Source organism: Saimiri boliviensis, chromosome 15 (assembly GCF_048565385.1).
Source record: "Saimiri boliviensis isolate mSaiBol1 chromosome 15, mSaiBol1.pri, whole genome shotgun sequence".
Classification (NCBI taxonomy): domain Eukaryota; kingdom Metazoa; phylum Chordata; class Mammalia; order Primates; family Cebidae; genus Saimiri; species Saimiri boliviensis.
The window spans coordinates 32,418,493-32,441,772 of record NC_133463.1 but is presented as its reverse complement, the minus strand read 5'-3'; the positions used below and the strand labels follow the sequence as shown (position 1 = coordinate 32,441,772).

Genomic DNA, 23,280 nt, shown 5'->3' with positions numbered 1-23,280 from the left:
TCACTGCAGCCCTGAATTCCTGGGCTCAAGCTATCCTCCAATCTCAGCCTCTCAAGTAGATGTGACTACTGGTGGGCACAACACATCGGGCTAATTTTTGTTGTTTCTAGAGACAGGGTTTTGCTGTGTTGTACAGGTTGATCTCAAACTCTTGGGCTCAACGATCCTCCTACCACACCCTCCCAATGTGATGGGATTAGAGGCATGAGCCAGCACACTCATCTAAAAATTATTTTTAAATGAAGGCACTTGGCCAGGTGCAGTAGCTCATGCCTATAATCCCAGCACTTTGGGGGGCTAAGGTGGGCAGATCACCTAAGGTCAGGAGTTCAAGACCAGCCTGGCCAGCATGGTGTAACCCTGTCTCTACATCTCTACTAAAAAAAATACAAAAAATTAGCCAGTCATGGTGACGGATACCTGTAATCCCAGCTACTCAGGAGGTTGAGGCAGGAGAATCACTTGAACCCAGTACATGGAGGTTGCAGTGAGCCAAGACTGCACTACTACACTCCAGTCTGGGTGAGAGAGTGAGATTCCATCTAAAAAATAAAAATAAAAAAATAAGATAAAATAAAGTGATCTTTTTTATGTTGGATATTTGATATATAAAGTGATTTAACTTATGGCAAAGTATTTATCTTTTTTTCAAGACAGGGTCTCACTATTTTGCCCAGACTGATCTCAAACTCCTAGCCCCAAGAGATCCTCCCACCTCAGCCCACCAAAGTGCTGAGATTACAGGTGTGAGTCACTGTAACTGGCCAAAGATTTCAAATTTAAGAAACACCAAATACATACATACATACATATATACACAAACACACACATACTTACAATTGTGTCAGAGTTAAGAATTTGTCTCATAAATTCTAAAAAGGAAGATGCAAGCTCTCCTGTGTCCTTACTAAATGTGCTGACCACTCGTTTCAGTAAGCTGTGCAGAGCACTACTGTTTTTCCTTAAAGAACTGTAAATAAAGAAAATAGAAGATATTATCTTAAAATATGAGTGCATAAAACTGGTATGAGAAATGAACTATCTCAGTTCAGACAGAATAAAACTTACTCCATCATTTTAAAAAATGTAAGAAGTACTTTGGTGTGTCTTTGTATACCAATATAACAAAGAAGTGTCAATAGTTACCAACTCCTTTAAAAGCTAAGCTTCAAGATCTTAAAAAAAAATTTCCCCCAAATAATACACTTATAAAACTTAACACAAAAGGCCAGGTGTGGTGGCTCACGCCTGTAATCCCCGTGCTTTGGGAGGCCAAGGCGGGGTGGATCACTTGAGGTCAGGAGTTCGAGAGCAGCCTGGCCAAGATAGCAAAATCCAGTCTCTACTAAAAAAAAAAAAAAAAAAAAAAAAAAAAAAAAAAAAATTAGCTGGGCATGGTGGCACATATCTACAATCTCAACTACTCCAAAGGCTGAGGCAGGAGAATCGCTTGACGAACTGGGAGGCAGAGGTTGCAGTAAGCCAAGATCACACCACTGCACTCTAGCCTGTGGGATAGAGCAAAGCTTCATCTAAAACAAACAAACAAACAAACATTTAACACAGGAAACTTGCCAGTTCCTTATTCATAAACCTTTTAGAGCCTAACGATTTCTCTAACATAAGGTTATAGCTGTCTCAGAAGCATACCCAAAAAGCCTAACTTACAAGATAATAATAAAGAATCATATAATAAATATTTTAGGCAGGCCAGGCGCAGTGGCTCATATGTGTAATCCCAGCACTTTGGGAGGCCGAGGTGGACGATTCATGAGGTCAGGCATTCAAGACCAGCCTGGCCAACATGGTAAAATCCCATCTCCACTAAAAATTTAAAAATTAGCCAGGCATGGTGGTGCATGCCTGTAATCCCAGCTACTGGAGATGCTGAGACAAAAGAATCGCTTGAACCCAGGAGACCAATGGAGGTTGCAATGAGCAGAAATCGTGCCACTGCACTCCAGCCTGGGCAACAACAAAGAGAAACAGATTAAATTCAAAAAGTAAAATGTTAATAAAAAAAGCATGGGTTCAAAGTTGGACTATACCAATTACTAAGCACTACACACAACCTTAAGTGAGTCATACTTCCATGGTCTACCAAAAACTGGGGCTCTAGTAGAATGTCTAAAATTTTAAAACTTCCAATACCAAGTTCTGATGAGGATGAGGAACAACTGGAGCTCTAACACACTGCTAGTGGGAATGAAAAAGGGTATATGTACTTTGGAAAACAATCTGATATCTTCTTTTAAGGTTAAACGTATACCTATCATACAACCCAGCAACCCCACTCCTAAGTGTCTACCCCACAGAAATGAAAACTGAGATTAACACAAAAACCTGTATGCAAAGGTTTATTCATAAACACCAATATCTGGAAACAACCCAGATTACTAGAAAATCAGTCACCAATAAGAACAAACTATTAATTCATGCAACAAAATTAATGAATCTTAAAAACATTTTGCTAAATGAAAGAAACCAGGCCCAAAAGAATACATGTTGTATGATTTCATTTACATGGCATTGTAGAAAAGACACAAGTATATGGGGAGAACCAAATAAGTGGTTGCTAGTGTTGGACAGAGGAGTCATTTACTAAAGGGTAGCATGCCAGGAGCTTGAGATGATGTAACTGCTCTGAATTGAACAGTGGTAATAAACACACGACTCTAAGCATCTGTCAAAATACACAGAACTGTACACCCCAAAACATAAATTTGATTAAATTTTTTTTTAAATCAATGAGGATATGAGGAAAAAAATAATAATGCAGACTATGACCAATGAATCTAACTGTATTACAAATGAACCATATAACCAAACTGAAGGAGACAGGGAAGAAAGAAGCTGGCCTAAATAACTTTGAAAAACAGTGTTTTGACTGGATACACTAAGGCTAAAGACAAAAAGAACTGTATACAAACACTGTACTCCAGTTGCTCAATTTGTTTCTCACAGGAGTATGGGTTAGTAATGAGTTTGAGACTACAACTTCATTTGTAAACTAGGGCTAAACAAATAAGTAAATATAGATAATGAGAGGTGAATTTCTCACTGTTAGAGAATAAAATAATCAAGTAAGGGAAAAGGCTAGAATTCACTTCTGGTACTGAAGTAAAGTCAAAGTATTAGTATGGGCCAGGTGTGGGGGCTCACACCTGTAATCCCAGCACTTTGGAAGGTTGAGACAGGTGAATCACTTGAGCCCAGGAGTTCAAGACCAGCCTGGGTAATAGGTGAAAGCTCAGCTCTACCAAAAATACAAAAATTAACCAGGTATGGTGGCTCATGCCTGTTGTAGTACTCAGAAGGCTGAGGTGGGAGGATCAGGAGGACTGCTTCAGCCCAGGAGGCGGAGGTTGCAGTGAGCCGAGATCATGCCACTGCACTCCAGCCTAGGCAACAGAGTTAGACACTATCTCAAAACAAACAAGCAAACAGACCAAAAAACCCACCAAAGATTAATGAATTCATTTTTCAAAAACACATATAAAATTAACAAATTTCTTATTTTAAAATAAATTTCATAATTAACAAAACTTTTAATATTTAAATAAATTTTAAAATATGTATCTGTTTTATGTAGATAAAATATAAAAGAAAATGTAGATGTGTATGCATGAATCAGGATACATACAATGTATTCCCAGGTCTATCCAATGAGAGACTCCAAAATCCGTGACACTCTAAGAGCAGAAAACACACCTAGTTTCTAAATATTCTCCAATAAAAGGAACCAGGGGTTCCTTGGAGAAAAGTCCATTTCGCTGAAAGAGGGAAAATACAAGCTGATCCTGGAACGCCTTGTAGTACTAGAAATAGAAAGCACTTTAAAAAAAATAACACTTAAAAAGTCAGAGCTATGTAACACACATCTGCATGTTCTGCACATGTATCCAGGAACTTAAAGCAAATTTTTAAAAAATAAAATAATTGCCGGGCGCGGTGGCTCAAGCCTGTAATCCCAGCACTTTGGAAGGCCGAGGCAGGTGGATCACGAGGTCAAGAGATCAAGACCATCCTGGTCAACATGGTGAAACTCCGTCTCTACTAAAAATACAAAAAATTAGCTGGGTATGGTGGCGCATGCCTGTAATCCCAGCTACTCAGGAGGCTGAGGCGGGAGAATTGCCTGAACCCAGGAGGCGGAGGTTGCGGTGAGCCGAGATGGCGCCATTGCACTCCAGCCTGGGTAACAAGAGCAAAACTCCGTCTCAAAAAAAAAAATTAAAATAAAATAATTTTTTTTTAAAAGTCAAGAGTATATGAAAAGAGCACAGAAGCCAACCTGAAGAATCCCTGGTGGCCAGAGTTGGAATAAGCTAAACAATATAAAGATAGTACTGGCTTATATACAATGAAAAAAATTAATGTCTATGAATTCACATTGATATATCTGTATAAACCAATGAAGGAGAAGCAACAACTCTTCCTTATGGAAGGAAAATTAGTAAGTGAAAAAGGAATGAGAGAAATAGAAAATCAACATTTTACCACCACAGTAATAAATGCCATTATCTTGCCAAGATCCACACTGACAGATACTACAAATGGTGGATGAAAGTTTTTGGCATGTGGCATATGCAGGGTATGTGGATATTATAACATCTCAAAATATATTCTCCAAAATATTTAGTAATTAAAAATGGAAAATTGGTAAGTTTTCAGTGTGAAATCCTAGCAAATAGCACTTTAGCCAAGTGATCAAGGTTAGTATCATCAGTAATACATATAAATAACATGCTTTTCCTGATATAATGCACTGAAAAAAGCATACTGCCTCTGTAATATCCCTGTTAACGAAACATAATCTCAATCTAATTATGAGTAAATATCAGACAAACTCAAATTGAGGGACAGTCTACGAAACAAGTGAGCCATACTCTCCAAAAATGTCTTGAAAGATAAAGGGAAACAAAGAATGCAATGCAATGTACGATCCTATATTGAATCCAGCAACAGAAACAAATATAATAATAGAAAAACTGGTGAGATTCCAATTAGTTCTGTATTTTAGTTAATAGTATTATGACAAGCTTAATTTCTTAGTTTTGATAAGTATCATATGGTTACATAAGAGGTTAATACAAGGGTAAGGTGGTGAAGGGTACACCTGAACACTACATTATTATTTCTGCAATTCTTTTTAAAGTCTAAAATTATCTCCAAAAAACCTTTTTTAAACAGTGTAACCTGCCATAGGACTATATAAGAAAAAGTATACGGTGACCTGCTAAGAAAAAAAAAAAAAAAAAACAGGTAGGGCATGGTGGCTCACGCAAGTTAATTCCAGCACTTTGGGAGGCTGAGGCAGGAGGATCACCTGAGGTCAGGAGTTCGAGACCAGCCTGGCCAACATGGTGAAATCACCTTTCTATTCAAAATACAAAAAATTAACCAGGTATAGTAGCATACGCTTGTAATCCCAGCTACCAGGGAGGCTGAGGCAGGAGAATCACATTAACCTAGGTGGTGGAGGTTGCAGTGAGCTGAGATTGCAACACTGTACTCCAGCTTGGGCAATAGAGCGAGACTGTCTCAAAAAAAAAATAAAATTTTAAAATTTAAAAAAAAACAAAACAAAACAGATCATGCTGTATGTACCTCTGCTCAAAACCTGAAAATGGCCCTTATCATAATCCTAAAGACCCTTGATAATCTTTCCCCCAACCTGTAACCCCATTACTTCCATAACCAGACATCCCATCATTTTTCTCCTTGCTCACTCTGAAGGCTGTCACTGTGGCCTCAGAGCTGTTTCTCAGACATAGGCATGCTTTTTGCAATTGTTCTCCCCAGGATATTAGCATGTTTTGTTCCTCACCTCCTTCAGGTCTTCATCTTTGTTCAAGGGTCACCTTTTTCAGCAAGAGCAAGGACTTCCTTGATTGAGTTTCCATATTTCAAATGGCAACTGCCATCCCAATCTCTGGCCCTTACGATCCTTCTTCCCTATTCTACGTTTTTTTCTGTAACATACTATGTATTTTACTTATTTATTGTCTGTCCACCCCTAGTAGAGTGGAAGCACCAAGAAGGCATGGATTTTTTTTTTTTTTTTTTAAACTGAATCCCCAGCACCTAAAATCAGTGCCTGGTCCAGAGAAGGCATTCAATACATGACTAGACAAATTTAGTGTTCATTTCCATTCCTTCATAGTGCCTACTATGTACCAGGTTTCTCGGTGCTGAGAGTGTGGTCAATGGAGCTTATACTCTAGTGAGGGAGACAACCAAATAAGCAATGAATCCATAAAATGTGATGTATAAATCCATAAAATACAGTAAAAAATATGATCGGGGACACAAAGGGCAGGCTATTTAGATAGGAAATGTATTTATACAGATACCAGAAAGAAATGATAAAATAAGTCATCAAAGAATCTAGGGGAAAACCTTTTTGGGAAAAAACAGGCCTGGAGATAGGAATGAGCCTGACAAGAGAACAAAAAGTGAGGATAAAAGGCTGTAAGATAACTCAAAGAGACGAGCAAGGGCCAGACTGTATAAAGCCTTACAGATCATAATAGAGTCTAGATTTTAATTGATGTTCAACAGGAAAACATTAGAAGAATTTCAGCAGAAATCCTGTTTTAAGTTTTAAAAGATACTCTGGCTGCTGGGAGAATGAATTTTAGAGAGCCAATGGTGGAAGCAAGTAGACCAATTAGGAGGTTACTGCAATGGGCCATGCAAGAAATAAAATAGTGGCCTGGATATAGGTAGTAGCTATGGAGGTAGAGAAGAGGGATCCAATTCAGGATGTATTTTGGAGAAATAATCCACAGGACTTAAATGAGATGCCATCAGACAGCCAAGTCGAAATGTCAAGGTAATTAATGGGTTACTTGGAGCTTAGCAAAGAGATGAGGGCTAAAAGGGAAAAGGGGAATAGGTTAAGAGGACTTAGGACAAGGTTACAGATAACAGAAGAGGACCGGAAACATTAAGTCTAGGAAACCCAACAAAATCATAGATAATACGATAGCAGAGGTATACAAAGAATATTTGTGGGAGCACCTAACCCAACTAGGAAAGCTTTTTGGCTTTTTTGGAAGTATAGTGTATGAGTCTCAAAGGACAATGGAATAAATATCCAGGCAATAGGAAAAATGTTAAAAGACTTTGGTGAGAGACTGATGGGGACAGGGGATGAGGAATGATGTGAAGCAGATGCCATCAGCTGAGACTGAATACAGAAGACGCAGATATGTCAGGACAAGGAGATGGAGAAAGGAAGAGCCAGCACCAAACACAGTACCTGCAATGTAAGTTTGCAACCAATGCTGCAAGAATTAATGAGAAAGAAAGAAATGTATGTTTCCTCCTCCTTACTATCTCATAATCCCATGTAGTTTAATAAATTTAAGTACTAGCCAGGTACCTTCCCTCTTCCTTCTCCTAGCAAAGAAAAAGATCAGGGCAGAGACAGAAAGACTAGAGTAGAAGTTATACTTGAGACACTGAACAGCCTGAGGTTTATATCATTTCTGTCTTGCTTTCCTTTCCTTCCCTCCCTTCCTCCCTCCCTTTTTTTTTTGAAGACAAGGTCTCGCTCTGTTTCCCCAACTGAAATGCAGTGGCATTATCACTGCAGCCTTGATCTCCCAGGCTTAAGCGATCCTCTTACCTCAGCTTCCCAAGTAGCTTGGACTACAGGTGTGTGCTACAATGCTCAACTAACTAATCTTTTTTTGTAGAGACAGGGTCTCCCTGTGTTGCCCAGGCTAGTCTCGAACTACTGGGCCCAAGCGATCCCCCCAGCTCAGTCTCCTGAAGTGCTGAAATTACAGATGTGAGCCACCATGCTCAGCTATTTATATAGTTTCAGATTAACTTAATCTCAGCCATTCCTCTAGTAAACAAAATACGGTCAGCTCTCCATACCCATGGATTCTGCATCCATGGATTCCACCAACCATGGAATGAAAATATTATAAATACAAATTAAAAATAATACATTTTAAGATATAGTAAAAGCCGGGCGCGGTGGCTCAAGCCTGTAATCCCAGCACTTTGGGAGGCTGAGGCGGGTGGATCACGAGGTCAAGAGATCGAGACCATCCTGGTCAACATGGTGAAACCCCGTCTCTACTAAAAATACAAAAAAATTAGCTGGGCATGGTGGCGTGTGCCTGTAATCCCAGCTACTCAGGAGGCTGAGGCAGGAGAATTGCCTGAACCCAGGAGGCGGAGGTTGCGGTGAGCCGAGATCGCGCCATTGCACTCCAGCCTGGGTAACAAGAGCGAAACTCCGTCTCAAAAAAAAAAAAAAAAAAAAAGATATAGTAAAACGATTATTTATATAACATTCACACTTTATAGGTATTATAAGTAATCTAGAATACTTTTAAGTATACAAGAGAATGTGCATAGGTTATATGCAAATACTATACCATTTTATGTAAGGGACATGAGCATCTATAGATTTTGGTATTCGGTTCCCCATAGATACTGAGGAACTATACACAGAATCTGCATTTTACTTTTAAAGTCTATAAAATCCCTCTCACATCCATCACCTCTGAGGATACAACAAAACAAAGACCTCAAGGCATGAATTACCATCCCTGGAACAGTGAGATTTCCTTCTAGATAATGTACCATACCCACAGTAATTTGTGTGTATCATTTTATATCTTTAATCCCAAATATTCTATTATTAGCATGACATTTTATTGCTAATAAATCTTTTCCATATACACAAAATTTTCCCATGAAAGAAATCATTTCTTCCAAATTTTTGTTTTCTTCTTATTTTTTTTTTTTTTTAGAGATGGGGTTTCGCCATGTTGGCCAGGCTGGTCTTGAACTCCTGACTGCAGGTGATCCGCCCACCTCAGCCTCCCAAAGTGCTGGGATTACAGACGTGAGCCACGGCGCCCAGCCCTCATTTCTTCAACTTTCTACAATAGGTATGAATTAATGTGGGGTAAGGGACAGTGACAGAATGAAAAAATTAAATCTGAGACTATACTACAAATCATTACCTTTTTAAATGAAATAATCCATAATCATGCTCTGCAAGAAACATCATTGTTCTGACACATGTCAGTAAACAGTTGTAACTGCTCTCAGAGTTAGCTAGCGTAGCCAACAGACAGTCACAGATTGAGGCCATCAATTCTTTATTTGGTAGAGAATTGGAGAGTTGCTCCAGTTCAGAAATGGAACCTTCAGAAGAGCTTGGTAAAATAAGTGCAATGTCCTGTAGGGAGCAGGGGAAAAAGTCAATTTTTTAAATGATTATCACCATCACTTAGCACTTTTGAGAAATAGGTAACAGTTAATATTCAGTAACTATCTCATTAAAATATTGTTGCTACTGTCCTATCCCAAACATATACTTAAACACATTAAGAATAAAGAAATCATTTTTCCCCTTTAAAAAAGTTAATACAAGGACACATACCTAAAGGAGTATTTAAATATTTTACTTTACTTTTACTTTAAAACATCTTTAACAATTTTTTCTTTCTGTATTGCAGTAAGTATATTTTCTGTTTTCAAAAAGTTAAATTTAAAAAGTATTGTGTACTAAAATATTTAACTTACTGTACTATTGATTCCTCTGCATCTTTTTTGGTTAATAAAGAAACTTTCAAGAGAAATAAAGTTTAATATACATTAATGCTGCATTTAAGGATCAGCACAGTGGCTCACACCTGTAATCCCAGCACTTTCAGAGGCCAAGGCCAGTGGGTCATTTGAGGCCAAGAGTTCAAGATGAGCCTGGCCAACATAGTAAAAACCCCCTCTCTACCAAAACTACAAAAATTGGTCAGACATGGGTGGCATATGCCTGTAATCCCAGCTACTGGGAGGCTGAGGCAGAAGAATCACTTGAACCCAGGAGGTGGGGGTGGTGCTGCACCGAGATTGTGTCACTGCACTCCAGCCTGGGCAACAGGGCAGACTCCATCTCAAAAAGAAAAAGAAAAAACAAGAAAAGCCCCCTGCAATTTAAAATATCAGAAAGTGGGATGGATAGAGGAAATAGACATTTAACCACAGTCTTCCAATCAAATATTTCCCTCTACTTTACATACATACTTCTAAATTCAATGTTAAGTTTAGCTAATGATAATTCTAAAAACTCCCACTATTCTTTAGAGAAGTAAACTGAATTTTATAAGAGCATTTTTTATTATGTTTTATCACCTTTAATTACTATAAAACAAGGCTCAAATCAGGACAACATAGCAAAGTGAGACCATCAATGAGATTTGTGTGACCCAAGGCAGCTAGGATGTCACAGTGCTATTCAATGTGGGTTGCATGACTACATTGAATAGCACTGTGACATCCTAGCTGCCTTGGTCAAACAAATCTCATTGATGGCCTCACTTTGCTATGTTGTCCTGATTTCAGCCTTGTTTTATAGTAATTAAAGGTGATAAAACATAATCAAAAATACCAATCAAATGGACACTTTGAGGTACACAAGGATTTAAAATATCCTTTCTACCAAGTCCCCTTTTTTGTGAAAATAAGTCATACAAGAAAAATGTTCTTTCTTGACCTGAGTCTTAAATGTAACCAAACTGAGTATTTGTTAAGATAGAAAAAGTTAGTCTTCCAACATGGGACTCTATTCTGTCTGAAAAAAATCACATTTGATGACCATTCAGCAAGAGCATGCTGACAAGCTAAAACGCAATTAGGCATAGAAATCTCCAAAGACCTCAATCATAATGGGCTTTAAAAGTTAAAACGATTCTCATTAACCCATGAAACCATAAACTGGAAGTCAATAATATAGACAACAGGAAAAAATACTACTACTGTTAGCCAACATCTACAAGCAAAGTAGTCTGAAACACACTAAAAGTGTAGTAAACTTCAAAAGTCGCCCTAACAGCGAACATATTAATTCAACCAATCACAAAGCTACGAAATTTAAGAATGACTTGGTGTAACCAGGCGCAGTGGCTCACACCTGTAATCTCAGCACTCCGGGAGGCCAAGACAGGTGGATCACCTGAGGTCAGGAGTTCGAGACCAGCCTGACCAACATGGTGAAACACCATCTCTACTAAAAAATACAAAAATTCACCAGGAATGGTGTTGTATGCCTGTAATCTCAGCTACTTGGGAAGCTGAGGCAGGAGAATCACTTAAACCCAGGGGATGGCGGTTGCAGTGGGCTGAGATCCCGCCATTGCACTCCAGCCTGGGCGACAGAACAAGACTCCATCTCAAAAAAAAAAGGAAAAGAATGACTTGGTATATAATGTAATTGGAAGGAAAATGAATTAGACCCTAAAAAATACAGAAACAGTGGAACATAAAGCAATTACCCAAGGTTACGATTTTATAAAGGAAAAAAATAAAGTTCTTCAGAGACACCCATGAACAATAGCAGGAATAATAAAACACAGATGACAGCCAAGACTTACATTAAGATGCTTAAATACACACACACACACACACACACACAGACACACACACACACACACACACACACACACAGAGATACTATAAAATAAGTATAAATACCTGATCACAGAGAGACTGCAAAATGGATGTGATATATTCAACACACTGTTGGCGAATAACACTGTCTCCAGGAGACCGCACCAAAGCTAAAAGATCCTGGAATATCTCTGCGTATCTTTCATCACCTTTAATAGTTCCATTAATTAGATGCAAAATAGCTAATTTACAAGCTTTGTGTGAAGCCAGAGCATCAAGAAGAGCAAGCAACCTGGTGGTTTGGCTAGTATACTGTTTTTCTTTATCTTCTGAAGTGCTGAAATAAAATCAATACATTTAGTAAACAATGTTTTTGATCTTAAGGCATTTTTAACTAAGATTTATTTCTCAAAACACATCAACTTACACAAATTTTGCATAAAACATTTAATTCCTTGGATATAATGACAACTTCTCTGGAATTTTACAATTACTGCAAAACTTTTATAAATTCAGATTTCCAATAATATATTTTCTTAAATCAGAGTACTTCTTTAGAATTCACCATTTAAAAACCCAAAAAACAAGATCGTCAAGATAGCTTGCACATGAAATGATGAAATAAAGGTTTCTAATTTAAAAAGTCTACAAGTATTCATATATAAATATGTGTGTATATGTATGTATATGTGTATATTTACATATATATATATGTTATCTGGGCAAACCCTAGTTTCCGAATTATAAGGGAAAAAAATATATCTGTGTCAAAAATAACTTGAGGAAAAAATTTTTAATGCAAAATGAAAATACCTTTGCAAGTCTTCTACAATCAAATCCAACACAGTTCTCATAATCAGAAGTGCAGTTGGTGAGGCAAGGTCACACAATTGAACACAAATACGCCGTAACATATGTTGAATGGGCTGGCAGGTTGTGCCAGAGAAAGAGCGAACTATTTCTTGGAGCAACTTTGCTTGAACATGAAGGTGCATGCTCCACAATTTTCGGGTGTTGAGTGCCACTGATATATCATGTGGCTCAATAACCTGTTAAAAAAGTATAATGTGTGTGTACGTAGATTTTTTAATATTTATTTATAGTCACACAAACTGTTCAGGAAGAACTGTTACGAAAAGAACATCTTTACTGCATGCTTAAAACATTCATTTTTCTATTATACAGTTAAACATTTGCTTGAATTCAATGAGTCTAAAAAATCTTATTGTTCTCAGGTGAGCAGTTAGTTGAGTAGAGTCCATTGATGAAGGAACCCAGTTATTGGCAAATTCTAACACAAAAAGGGGGGAAAGGATTTAAAATAACAGAAATATGTAAGTACAAACATACATAACAGCATAATAAAACTCACTTTAACAAAAATTCATTTAAAATGTTACCCCCATATTTCCTCAACGACCAACTTGCTTCAGTTTTATCTCCCCCTCATCCAGTTATTTTATGTCTTTTTGGGAGGAAGGGAGATGAGGGTTTTTGTTTTTTAACAAAATCACTGGCTTTTAAAAAAGTGTTACGCAGTCATTTATAAGATGCATGTTATATTGAAGTGATACCTGAGTTGTTTGCATGGGCAATGGAAGAGGCAGCAGCTCTGAAAGGAGTATGAGTCCAGAAAAAAATCCTTCAGGAACCTTCAAGATTGAAGAAAGAACTTCTTTTAACATTAAAGACCAAGTATTATTGGCCAGAGTCTCTTCTGAGATTGTGAGTTTTTCATTAACTCCTTGTGTAAAAGTCAGTAAAATATCAATGATATCATTCTGAATTTTCTGTTCATCACTATCCAAACGACCTGAGAGGGGGATAGAGCACAGGAGCATATGTAAAGTAACAAGCGCTGAAGGAACACGCATGTCCTTAAACTCAAAGGATCCACCTCTCAGGAGTTCCGTTAACATAGTTTTAAGAAGCGTGAGGGTGCAGCGAGCCATTGAAATAGTAGTAACTCTGTGAAGGGTAGTCCCCATGTTGACATGGAGCCTCCAAGGCTGAGTCAGAATACTGTTCAATTTTTGCAGAACTCGAATAAATGTGTCCATTCCTTCAGCAGAAAAAAGCTGAATAACGGCAAGATTCCATTTCAGATCTTTCTGTTGACCTTTATATAGGATAAGGAAAAGAAACAAAACTAATTATTTATATGTTAAGATTAAGAATTATTAATTATTAAACTGAATATTTAAATATTTATTTATGAAGATTTTTATATTTATAATGAATGACTTTTATAAATATTTATGACAAATGTTTATATTTAATTATCACTTAAATATTATAAATTACATTTAATGATTATTAAACTAAATATTTAATAAATGATATTTATTCTAGCCTTAAGAATAGTAGTTTTTAAAATATAGTAGTCACATTACCTTCAACAGGAGGTGGTGGGCATGCAACATTACAGAGAACACGTAAGGCAGTGGTAAGCCCAACTCCTTCTGGCGTCATCAAGTTATCAATATTCTTTGAAAATAAAAATAAACAGAATGTTTCATTTCTTAGTACCCACCAGATCAACAGAAAATTCCAGACAAGGAATTAGTTAAAATATGAGCTCCAAGTTAAGAACATACAATATTTTATATTTATTAAGTAAATTTAAAACATGAATAAGGCCCTAGAGCTAAATGAATTTATCAAAATTATTTATCTCTGGCATATGTTGTACTATATGCAATATTATGTAAATAAAAAGAATCGAAATGTACACACTCATTGAAAGAACCAACTAGAACAAAGATAAAGAAATTTAAGAGTTTAAAATGGCTACTTTCTATATACTCTTTTCATACACCTTCTCTGCCAAAAATGAAGCAATGACTACATTTTAAAAATCCTGTCGGGGCTGGGGTGCAGTGGCTCAGACCTATAATGTCAACACTCCGGGAGGTGGGAGGATCACTTGAGCCCAGGAGTATGAGACCAGCCTGTGCAACATAATGAGATCCTACCTCTACAAAATATTAAAAACACAGCCAGGCATCATGGTGCATGCCTATAGTTCCAGCCAGCCACTCAAGAGGCTGGGGTGGAAGGATCACTTTAGCTTGGGAGGTTAAGACTAGAGTAAACCAGCCGGGCGCGGTGGCTCAAGCCTGTAATCCCAGCACTTTGGGAGGCCGAGGTGGGTGGATCACGAGGTCAAGAGATCGAGACCATCCTGGTCCATATGGTGAAACCTCGTCTCTACTAAAAAAATACAAAAAATTAGCTGGGCATGGTGGCGTGTGCCTGTAATCCCAGCTACTCAGGAGGCTGAGGCAGGAGAATTGCCTGAACCCAGGACGCGGAGGTTGCGGTGAGCCGAAATCGCGCCATTGCACTCCAGCCTGGGTAACGAGAGCGAAACTCCGTCTCAAAAAATAAAACAAAATAAAATAAAAGACTAGAGTAAACCATCATCATGCCATTGCACTCCAGCCTGGGCAACACAGTGAAACCCTGTTCGGAAAAAAATAAAGCCCTGTGAGTGCTAAACTTCCTTCAAAACTGAGGAAGCAACAGGGAATGTTTTTGGCCTACATGACATAAATTTTTTTAAATACAGATATCAAGGGAGTCTAGTTTATTGTAGCCAGGTGGGGCATAGATTAGGGGAAAAACAAATAAAATTTCCTATGCCCTTAGCACTTGCCTATGCTATGTTTCTAGGTAATGAATAGTTTTGTTTCAGTTTTCTTAGCTCTCACAGAACAGCATTATCAATGGTTTAAAAACTTGGGGCCAGGCATGATGGCTCACGGCTGTAATCCCAGCACTTTGGGAGGCTGAGGCGGGTGGATCACCTGAGATTGGGAGTTCAAGACCAGCCTGACCAACACAGTGAAACCCCGTCTCTACTAAAAATACAAAAATTAGCCAGATGTGGTAGCACACACCTGTAATCTCAGCTACTCAGGAGGCTAAGGCAGGAGAATTGCTTGAACCTGGGAAGCAGAGGTTGCAGTGAGCCAGCATCAAACCACTGCACTCCAGCCTGGGCGACAGACCAAGACTCCATCCCAAATAAAAAAAAAAAAAAAAAGAAAAAACTTGGGAGAAATAACATTTAAAAAAGTCACTACCTCTTAGCTCATGGTAGACTCTAGACAAAACAAAAAGTTATTATCTCAGTTTCTAAGCCACAGTATGTAAACTTAAAAGATAAAAAAAAGTCCCTTTCTCACATATATTCCCCACTTTAGCTTCTCTCTTATTCTAATATTTTTCCTTGTAATTCCAGAAATTACATAAGGCAGCAGGGAGACAGAGAGTAAAGTTTCAGTCTTGGATCAACTTTTTATAGTCCATGTTGGGATGAGAGCCACTTATAATAATCATAATTAATGGGATGAAGATTTACGTAAAAATCAACTGTTTTTTGTTTTTTTTTTTTTGAGATGGGAGTCTTGCTCTGTTGACCAGGCTGGAGTATAGTGGCACGATCTCAGTTCATTTCAAACTCCGCCTCCCAGGTTCAAGTGATTCTCCTGCCTCAGTCTCCTAAGTAGCTGGGACTACAGGCTCCTGCCACCATGACTGGCTAATTTTTGTATTTTTAGTACAGATGAGGTTTCACCATGTTGGTCAGGCTGATCTTGAATTCCTAGCCTCGGGATCCGCCCTCTTCGGCCTCCCAAAGTGCTGGGATTACAGGCTCCCACCACCATGCCCGGCCAAAAATCAACTCTTTTAAATACAGCATGTAATTCAAATTTCTAGAATTAAATTTCTTACTGATTAAATAGTTTTACTCAAACCGTTGCTATTTATTGAACATGTTAATACTCACTTAACCATGCACAAGTACACCAGAATACATGACCATCTAAATTTACAGGATATTAATTGTACTTCTCCTAAATAAAAGAAAATGTAATGAAAAGCTCTAGATGTCATTTGAGGCTCATAGTAAGAACTCAGAAGAATATGATGGCACCATAGGAAGTAAAAGTACTCTTTTTTTTTTTTTTTTTTGATACGGAGTTTCGCTCTTGTTACCCAGGCTGGAGTGCAATGGCACGATCTCGGCTCACCGCAACCTCCACCTCCTGGGTTCAGGCAATTCTCCTGCCTCAGCCTCCTGAGTAGCTGGGATTACAGGCACGCACCACACCATGCCCAGCTAATTTTTTGTATTTTTAGTAGAGACGGGGTTTCACCATGTTGACCAGGATGGTCTCGATCTCTTGACCTAGTGATCCACCAGCCTCTGCCTCCCAAAGTGCTGGGATTACAGGCTTGAGCCACCGCGCCCGGCCCCAAAAGTACTCTTAAGAGAGTTAGAGTCAAAGAAGACAAAGGCAGAGAAATCAGTAAAGAAAAATCTGAAGCAGATAAACCCAAACAACACTTTGCTGTGAGTCACAACAGCAACAGATTAAACAATATACATAAATTATTTTAATAACATACACTGCGATTCCAAAACCAAGATGGCTTACATACTCTCTCTCTCTCACACACACACACACAGAGATTTCACCTGCTAAATTAGAGAGAGAATTCAAGATCCGTTCTGCCCTTCTAACTTGAAACTTTATATATATATATGAGTACTTTTAGTTCTTCCTATGCTACACAATGGCTCAATTAAGGAACAGAGAAGAAAAAACAACTTCCAAGACTAACAAACAATGCTGTAATTTTTTCCATTATCAATTACTTGAACTGAATATAAAATTTTAAAACTGCATTATGGGTCTTATGAATTTTAACTGTTATGAATTATTTCAACCGCAGATTTAACCATCCGAAATTAACAAAGAGAACCAGCCCCTACTGCAAAATGATCTGAAATTGGCCCTATCAATTTTCACCTAAATATTTTGAATGAAATTCTTTTTCAAATATTAAAGTTAAGCTGAAACAATTTTATTAAATACAGCATTTAAAATACTTATTAATGTCATCAAGATGGTAGGTGATACTATTTCCATTTCAGAGGGAAAAACAGGACAGAATCCAGTAGTAAAAGTAGTACAGTACACAGGGATATGTGCATGTGTGTGTTCACATATGCATATAATCACATATCCATCTACATGCATATACTAATCTGTACCCAAAGTCTAATAAATCAATCAAGGATACTTAACAATGTCTACATTATCTACACAAGTGATTCAATGCAGTATCACCATATACTAACACACGGTTTCAAAAAGTCAAAGCACTTTTAAGTTTTACACTTACCTGCTTAACATATTCAATTAAGTTTGGGATGCAGTTAATTTCAAATCTAAGGTTTTTCAGAGGTTCAAGCCACTTGCCAAGTTCTTAAAAAGAAAAATAGTAATTTATAATATTTAAAAACAGAAGGCTTTATAACAAAGAAAGTATTTTTTCCAAACAAAAGCATTATTAGATTCATGTTGATTTCAATCATCTACACTTCATACTGGAATGAACTTGTATCTAATTCTTTAAACAAGTTTTTCATTCTGTTGCTCAGTCTGAAGTGCAGCAGCGTGATCATGGCTCACTGCAGCCTCAGTCTCCTGGGCCCAATCAATCCTCCTCCCTCAGCCTCTGAAGTAGCCAGGACTACAGGCGTGCACCACCACACCCGGCTAATTTCTGTATTTTTTTGTAGAGATGGAGTTTCACCATGTTGCCCAGACTGGTCTCAAACTCTGGGGTTCAAGTGATCCAACTACCCCAGCCTCTTAAGTGTTGGAATTACAAGCATGAGCCACCACACCCAGCTTAAACAATTTAGTTTTAAAATAAAATGTAAATACACCCTACTATACTGGCTCAGAAATAAGAAGTGCCTACTCTTAGTTATCTGGTTTCTGAACATTTCGATCCTTAAATGCTTAAATAGTCTATATATAACTAACACATTTTTGCAACAATTTACAACATTAAAAATTATAAAAGACTGCTTATAAATTAATATAACATCGTGTTTATTCACCTATCTTTGCCACTGCCTCTCACATCCCCCCAAAAAAAGTATAAACAAAATTTATTAATTTCAAAAGGAATCAAATCCAAGGGGAGATATTTTGCTGACTGCCTTTTCCTCTAACAGAATTTTTAATTTTGTCAACTTCCTAATTTGCCTTTATAAAATTATCATCTCAAAAGAATGACAGCGAACTTTGTTTATAGAATAAACACAAATAAAATCTACCATTTGCTGCAAACAAACTCAAAATTTTTCCAGACGGTAAGACATAACCCTATATTCTATCGCCAAAAATGTTTCTAGAAAAGCACTCTAATGTAAAAAGTGATACACTAGTTCCAGATGCCATATGGGAAATAGAAAATAGGAGCCAGGTCTTTCCTTGGTTCTACACTCCTCCACAGGAATTACAGCTGTACAGAAGTTACTTTCCCCATGCATTTTTAAATTAACTATTTCTTATATACAGAATACATATAACTGAAAGATATAAGAAATAATAAAACAGGCCGGGCGCGGAGGCTCAAGCCTGTAATCCCAGCACTTTGGGAGGCCAAGGCGGGTGGCTCACAAGGTCAAGAGATTGAGACCATCCTGGTCAACATGGTGAAACCCCGTCTCTACTAAAAATACAAAAAAAAAAAGTAGCTGGGCATGGTGGCACATGCCTGTAATCCAAGCTACTCAGGAGGCTGAGGCAGGAGAATTGCCTGAACCCAGGAGGCGGAGGTTGCAGAGAGCCGAGATCACGCCATTGCACTCCAGCCTGGATAACGAGAGCAAAACTCCGTCTCAAAAAAATAATAATAATAAATAATAAAACAAAAACCAGAATACCCAACACCCAGAAAAAGTACTAAAGCACTAATAATACAGAAGGTATATTAAATATTATTATTAGCCGTACAGAAAATAACTTCTGTAGAGCTGTAATAAGATACCTAATTATAATTAAGTATCTTAAACTTTCCAAAGCTGCCCACTCTGCCATAAACATCATTCAATACACATTTATATACTTTAAAAAATAATATTCATATTTACTATTCTTTACTTTGGGGAATAGCACAAATTAGATTTCTAAGTTGTAATTTTAACAACTAGATTTCTAAGCTGTAGTTTGTGTTTTACGTAGAAATACATATACAGCAAAACACACAGAAGCACAACTGCACCCAAAACTAAACTTTTGAATTTGTCTTTAAACCTCTTCCATTTTGATTAGAAATTTCAACAAACCACCAATTTTCATGACTTTCCAAAAAAGATGCTTGTAAAAACTATTTCATCTATACACTAAAACATTTTGTCAACCTATAGTTTTTATAAACCATCTTCATAAAAGGTAATTTCAGAAAGTTAAAAACAGTATTACTAGGTATATTATCAAAACATGATGAAGCACTAATTACAGATATTCAAAGGTTTGTTCCTTCACATATCACAAACGCTTAAAATAAATTAAGTACCATACCTTGCAATTTAGCATTATTTTCATCTGCTTTACAAAGCTTCAAGAGAGACGCTGCATGTTGTTCTAGCATTTGAACATCACTGGAAGACTGAACCACCACCAAAATAAGTATGCATGCATAATTATAAGCTACCGACTTCTTAGATTTGGAATCACTGAAACAAAATAAGGTTTTTAAGTTTTGGATTAAAAAACCATGTTTTAGGAACAATTATTAAAATATTTTCTTCTACTTGGCTTTAAAGATATCAATGAAATTTACAATAAAACATTTAATTGTCTGAATACAAGAAATCAGATTTTACAGTTCATATCAAATTCACCTGAAACCATTACTTAAAAGTATACAAAAAGACTACATGGCCGGGCGCGGTGGCTCAAGCCTGTAATCCCAGCACTTTGGGAGGCTGAGGCGGGAGGATCACGAGGTCGAGAGATCGAGACCATCCTGGTCAACATGGTGAAACCCCGTCTCTACTAAAAATACAAAAAATTAGCTGGGCATGGTGGCACATGCCTGTAATCCCAGCTACTCAGGAGGCTGAGGCAGGAGAATTGCTTGAACCCAGGAGGCAGAGGTTGCGGTGAGCCGAGATCGCGCCATTGCACTCCAGCCTGGGTAACAAGAGCGAAACTCCGTCTCAAAAAAAAAAAAAAAAAAAAGACTATATGTCACTATGGAAAGTAAAATTCTATTAAGGAAAAAAATTAGAAAAACAATGAAATATTAACAAGTATACTTCATTAGCAATGAAAGATTAGGAAGTATACGTTATTAGTCTCCTTTAAAATATTGTCCAATCTGGATAAATAGCGATGAGTATGATCACCTGCTTTCAGCACTCAGTATTCCACTATAAACCTGTTAGGACATAGCTAGACATGGAAGCCATTGCTGTTTGCTTTTCGTAAGCACCCTACAAAAGATCTGTCACTCAAGTAGTCACATACCAAGTCCCCACTGTGAGGGCAGTTATCTGGATGCCATTTTCTTTGTGTGACATGAACCAGAAATAAGGCATGTATCTCTTGTTATACACCAAAACCCTCTGCCCTACCAAGAAGGTGCTTCAAACCATTATGATTCTCAATTTACTCATCCAGTCAAAGCAATTTTGAATCCAGAGCATGGTTTAGAAAAGGGCAGGAACCAGCAAGAGTATAAGAGACATAAAAGGAATATATACCATAAGGTACATATTCCTGTGCCTTAGAATTCCCCTCTACATAAAACAGCAGGGGGTACTACAAATGCAATCTTTAACACCATGCATTAACTGAAGAAAGGTGCTAAAGAATCCATTTGATTGCTTTATAGCCACATCTTTTATTTTAGCAATTTCTGTCACTTTAACCTTTAACAATTTATGTATTACATCAAAACTATAGCTTTTTTCCTCTCAAAACAATACCTTCTTTTAAGAAAGTAGACAATTAGTTCATCTGATTTTCTAACATCATAGGAAATTTAAGGAGTTAAGCAGGAAATTACCCTAAGGCTTCTTTGGAATAGTACTCCATTAGAGTAATAAGACTTTGGAGATTTTTCTCTAGACTAAAAACATGGCCAACAGCTGATCTTCCCACAGGATTAAAAGTAATCAAATAAAGATTGTGCAGGGTTCCCAAGAGATCTGAATGATCAGTTTCTTCACTGGCTGTACAACGCTGAAAATGGCTGAACAGTTCTGTAATACATTGCAATGTCTGTGTTGAGTCCTGTAGCCACAAGGCAAATGCATCATCAATAACACCATCAGATTGGAGACCTTCCTCCTCATCTTGATCATAAAGGTGACACAGAGCTCGGATCAATAAATTTGTTGCTTCATATTCCGACATAAAAAAAAGAAGACCCTTCTGTGACTGTGCAAGAAACTTTAAAACATCTTTTGTGGCTTGAAGCACACCAGGGTGGGCACTTGTTACTGGAATTGACAGAAGCAAGGTAACCAACTCCAAGAAGTGATGACTGTGAAGATATCTGTGGAAGAGTTAATTGATATATGTCAAGTCAGTGCAAAGCTTTCTTCATTTACTCAATATTCAGACAAGACACTGGTAAAAAATTTTAATGACCATAATCCTTATCCTCAGTAACATAGTGCTTTAACTGAAAACATAATGTGAATGGCAAGTCTTCTCTAGCCGAGGCCAAATAAAAGTGAAAGTTCTGTGAAGCTTTCTCCTACTTAGCATTCAACAGATGTTAAATAAATAAATATTGACAAGTTTTTTCTTTAAATTCCAAGCCTTCTTTCCAGGACACTTATCAAATGCTTCTTTTTCACCATGGTCCTACTTTATTCATGGCATACTGGTGTATGTAAATTCGTGTATCTAGGAAAAATATAGTAATACACAGTCAGCACTCTGTATCTGTATTTGTGGATTAAGCCAACTGCAAATTGAAAATACTTTTTAAAAGTGCATCTGGGGCCGGGTGTAGTTGCTCATGCTTATAATCCCAAGCACTTTGGGAGGCCGAGGCGGGCAGACCACTTGAGTCCAGGAGCCCAGGACCAGCCTGGACAACATAGCAAACAAAACCCTATCTCTACAAAAAATATAAAAATTAACCAGGCGTGGTGGCACATGTCTGTAATCCCAGCTAGTGGGGACACTGAGCCCAGATAATTCAATGCTGCCACTGCATTCCAGCCTGAGTGAGACCCTGCCTCAAAAAAAAAAAAAAAAAGTCTGAGCTAGGCGTGGTGGCTCACACCTGTGATCCCAGCATTTTGGAAGGCTGAGGCAGGAGATCACTTGAGCCCAGAAATTTCACACCAGCCTGAGCAACATAATGAGATCCTGTCTCCACCAAAAAAAATTTTTTTAATTAGCTGGCCGTGGAGGCCCATGCCTATAGTCCCAGCTACTTGGGAGGCTGAGGTGGGAGGATCACTTATGCCCAGGAGATTGAGGCTGCAGAAAGCCAAGATCATGCCACTGCACTCCAGCCTGGGCTAGGTAACAGAGCAACGTTCTGTCTCAAAAAAAAAAAAGAAAGAAAAGAAAAGAAAAGAAAAAATGTATCTGTAGTGAACATGTACAGACTTTTTTCTTACATCATTCCCTATACAATAATAGTATAACAACTATTTACAGAACATTTATATTGTACTATGTATTTTAAGTAATCTACAGATGACTTCCAAGTATACAAGAGGATATGCATAGGTTATATGCAAATACTACATTTTATATTTTATATCAGACTGGAACATTCTTGGATTTTGGTAACCAAGGGAGGTCTGAGAACCAATCTCACAGACACTGAGGGATGCTGTACTATAGAAAAATACAGTATACTCAGATTTACTACAGTAGATCTGAATTCATATCTCTAGAAAAAAAAAAACTTTCGAATTGTCAATTTTTAGCATTTAAATAGTTAACATTACCACACATAGCACTCTTTTATCAAATCTAAGAATTACTCCTTAATATACATAGTCTTAATGGG

The 23,280-nt window shown here is 37.5% G+C and overlaps 1 protein-coding gene across 1 annotated transcript in view; it reads right to left on the bottom strand.

The window, feature by feature from the left end:
- The window catches only part of VIRMA (vir like m6A methyltransferase associated), a 74,623-nt gene that overhangs the window by 10,720 nt on the left and 40,623 nt on the right, over positions 1-23,280 (bottom strand). Inside the window, exons 9-17 of the mRNA XM_039464637.2 lie at positions 21,307-21,798; positions 19,815-19,969; positions 17,620-17,702; positions 13,815-13,908; positions 12,996-13,540; positions 12,235-12,470; positions 11,506-11,758; positions 8,997-9,214; positions 838-970 (exon numbers count right to left, since the gene is read on the bottom strand). Of these exons, the coding sequence (XP_039320571.2) occupies positions 838-970; positions 8,997-9,214; positions 11,506-11,758; positions 12,235-12,470; positions 12,996-13,540; positions 13,815-13,908; positions 17,620-17,702; positions 19,815-19,969; positions 21,307-21,798 (2,209 nt within the window). The remainder of the gene's footprint in view (positions 1-837; positions 971-8,996; positions 9,215-11,505; positions 11,759-12,234; positions 12,471-12,995; positions 13,541-13,814; positions 13,909-17,619; positions 17,703-19,814; positions 19,970-21,306; positions 21,799-23,280) is intronic.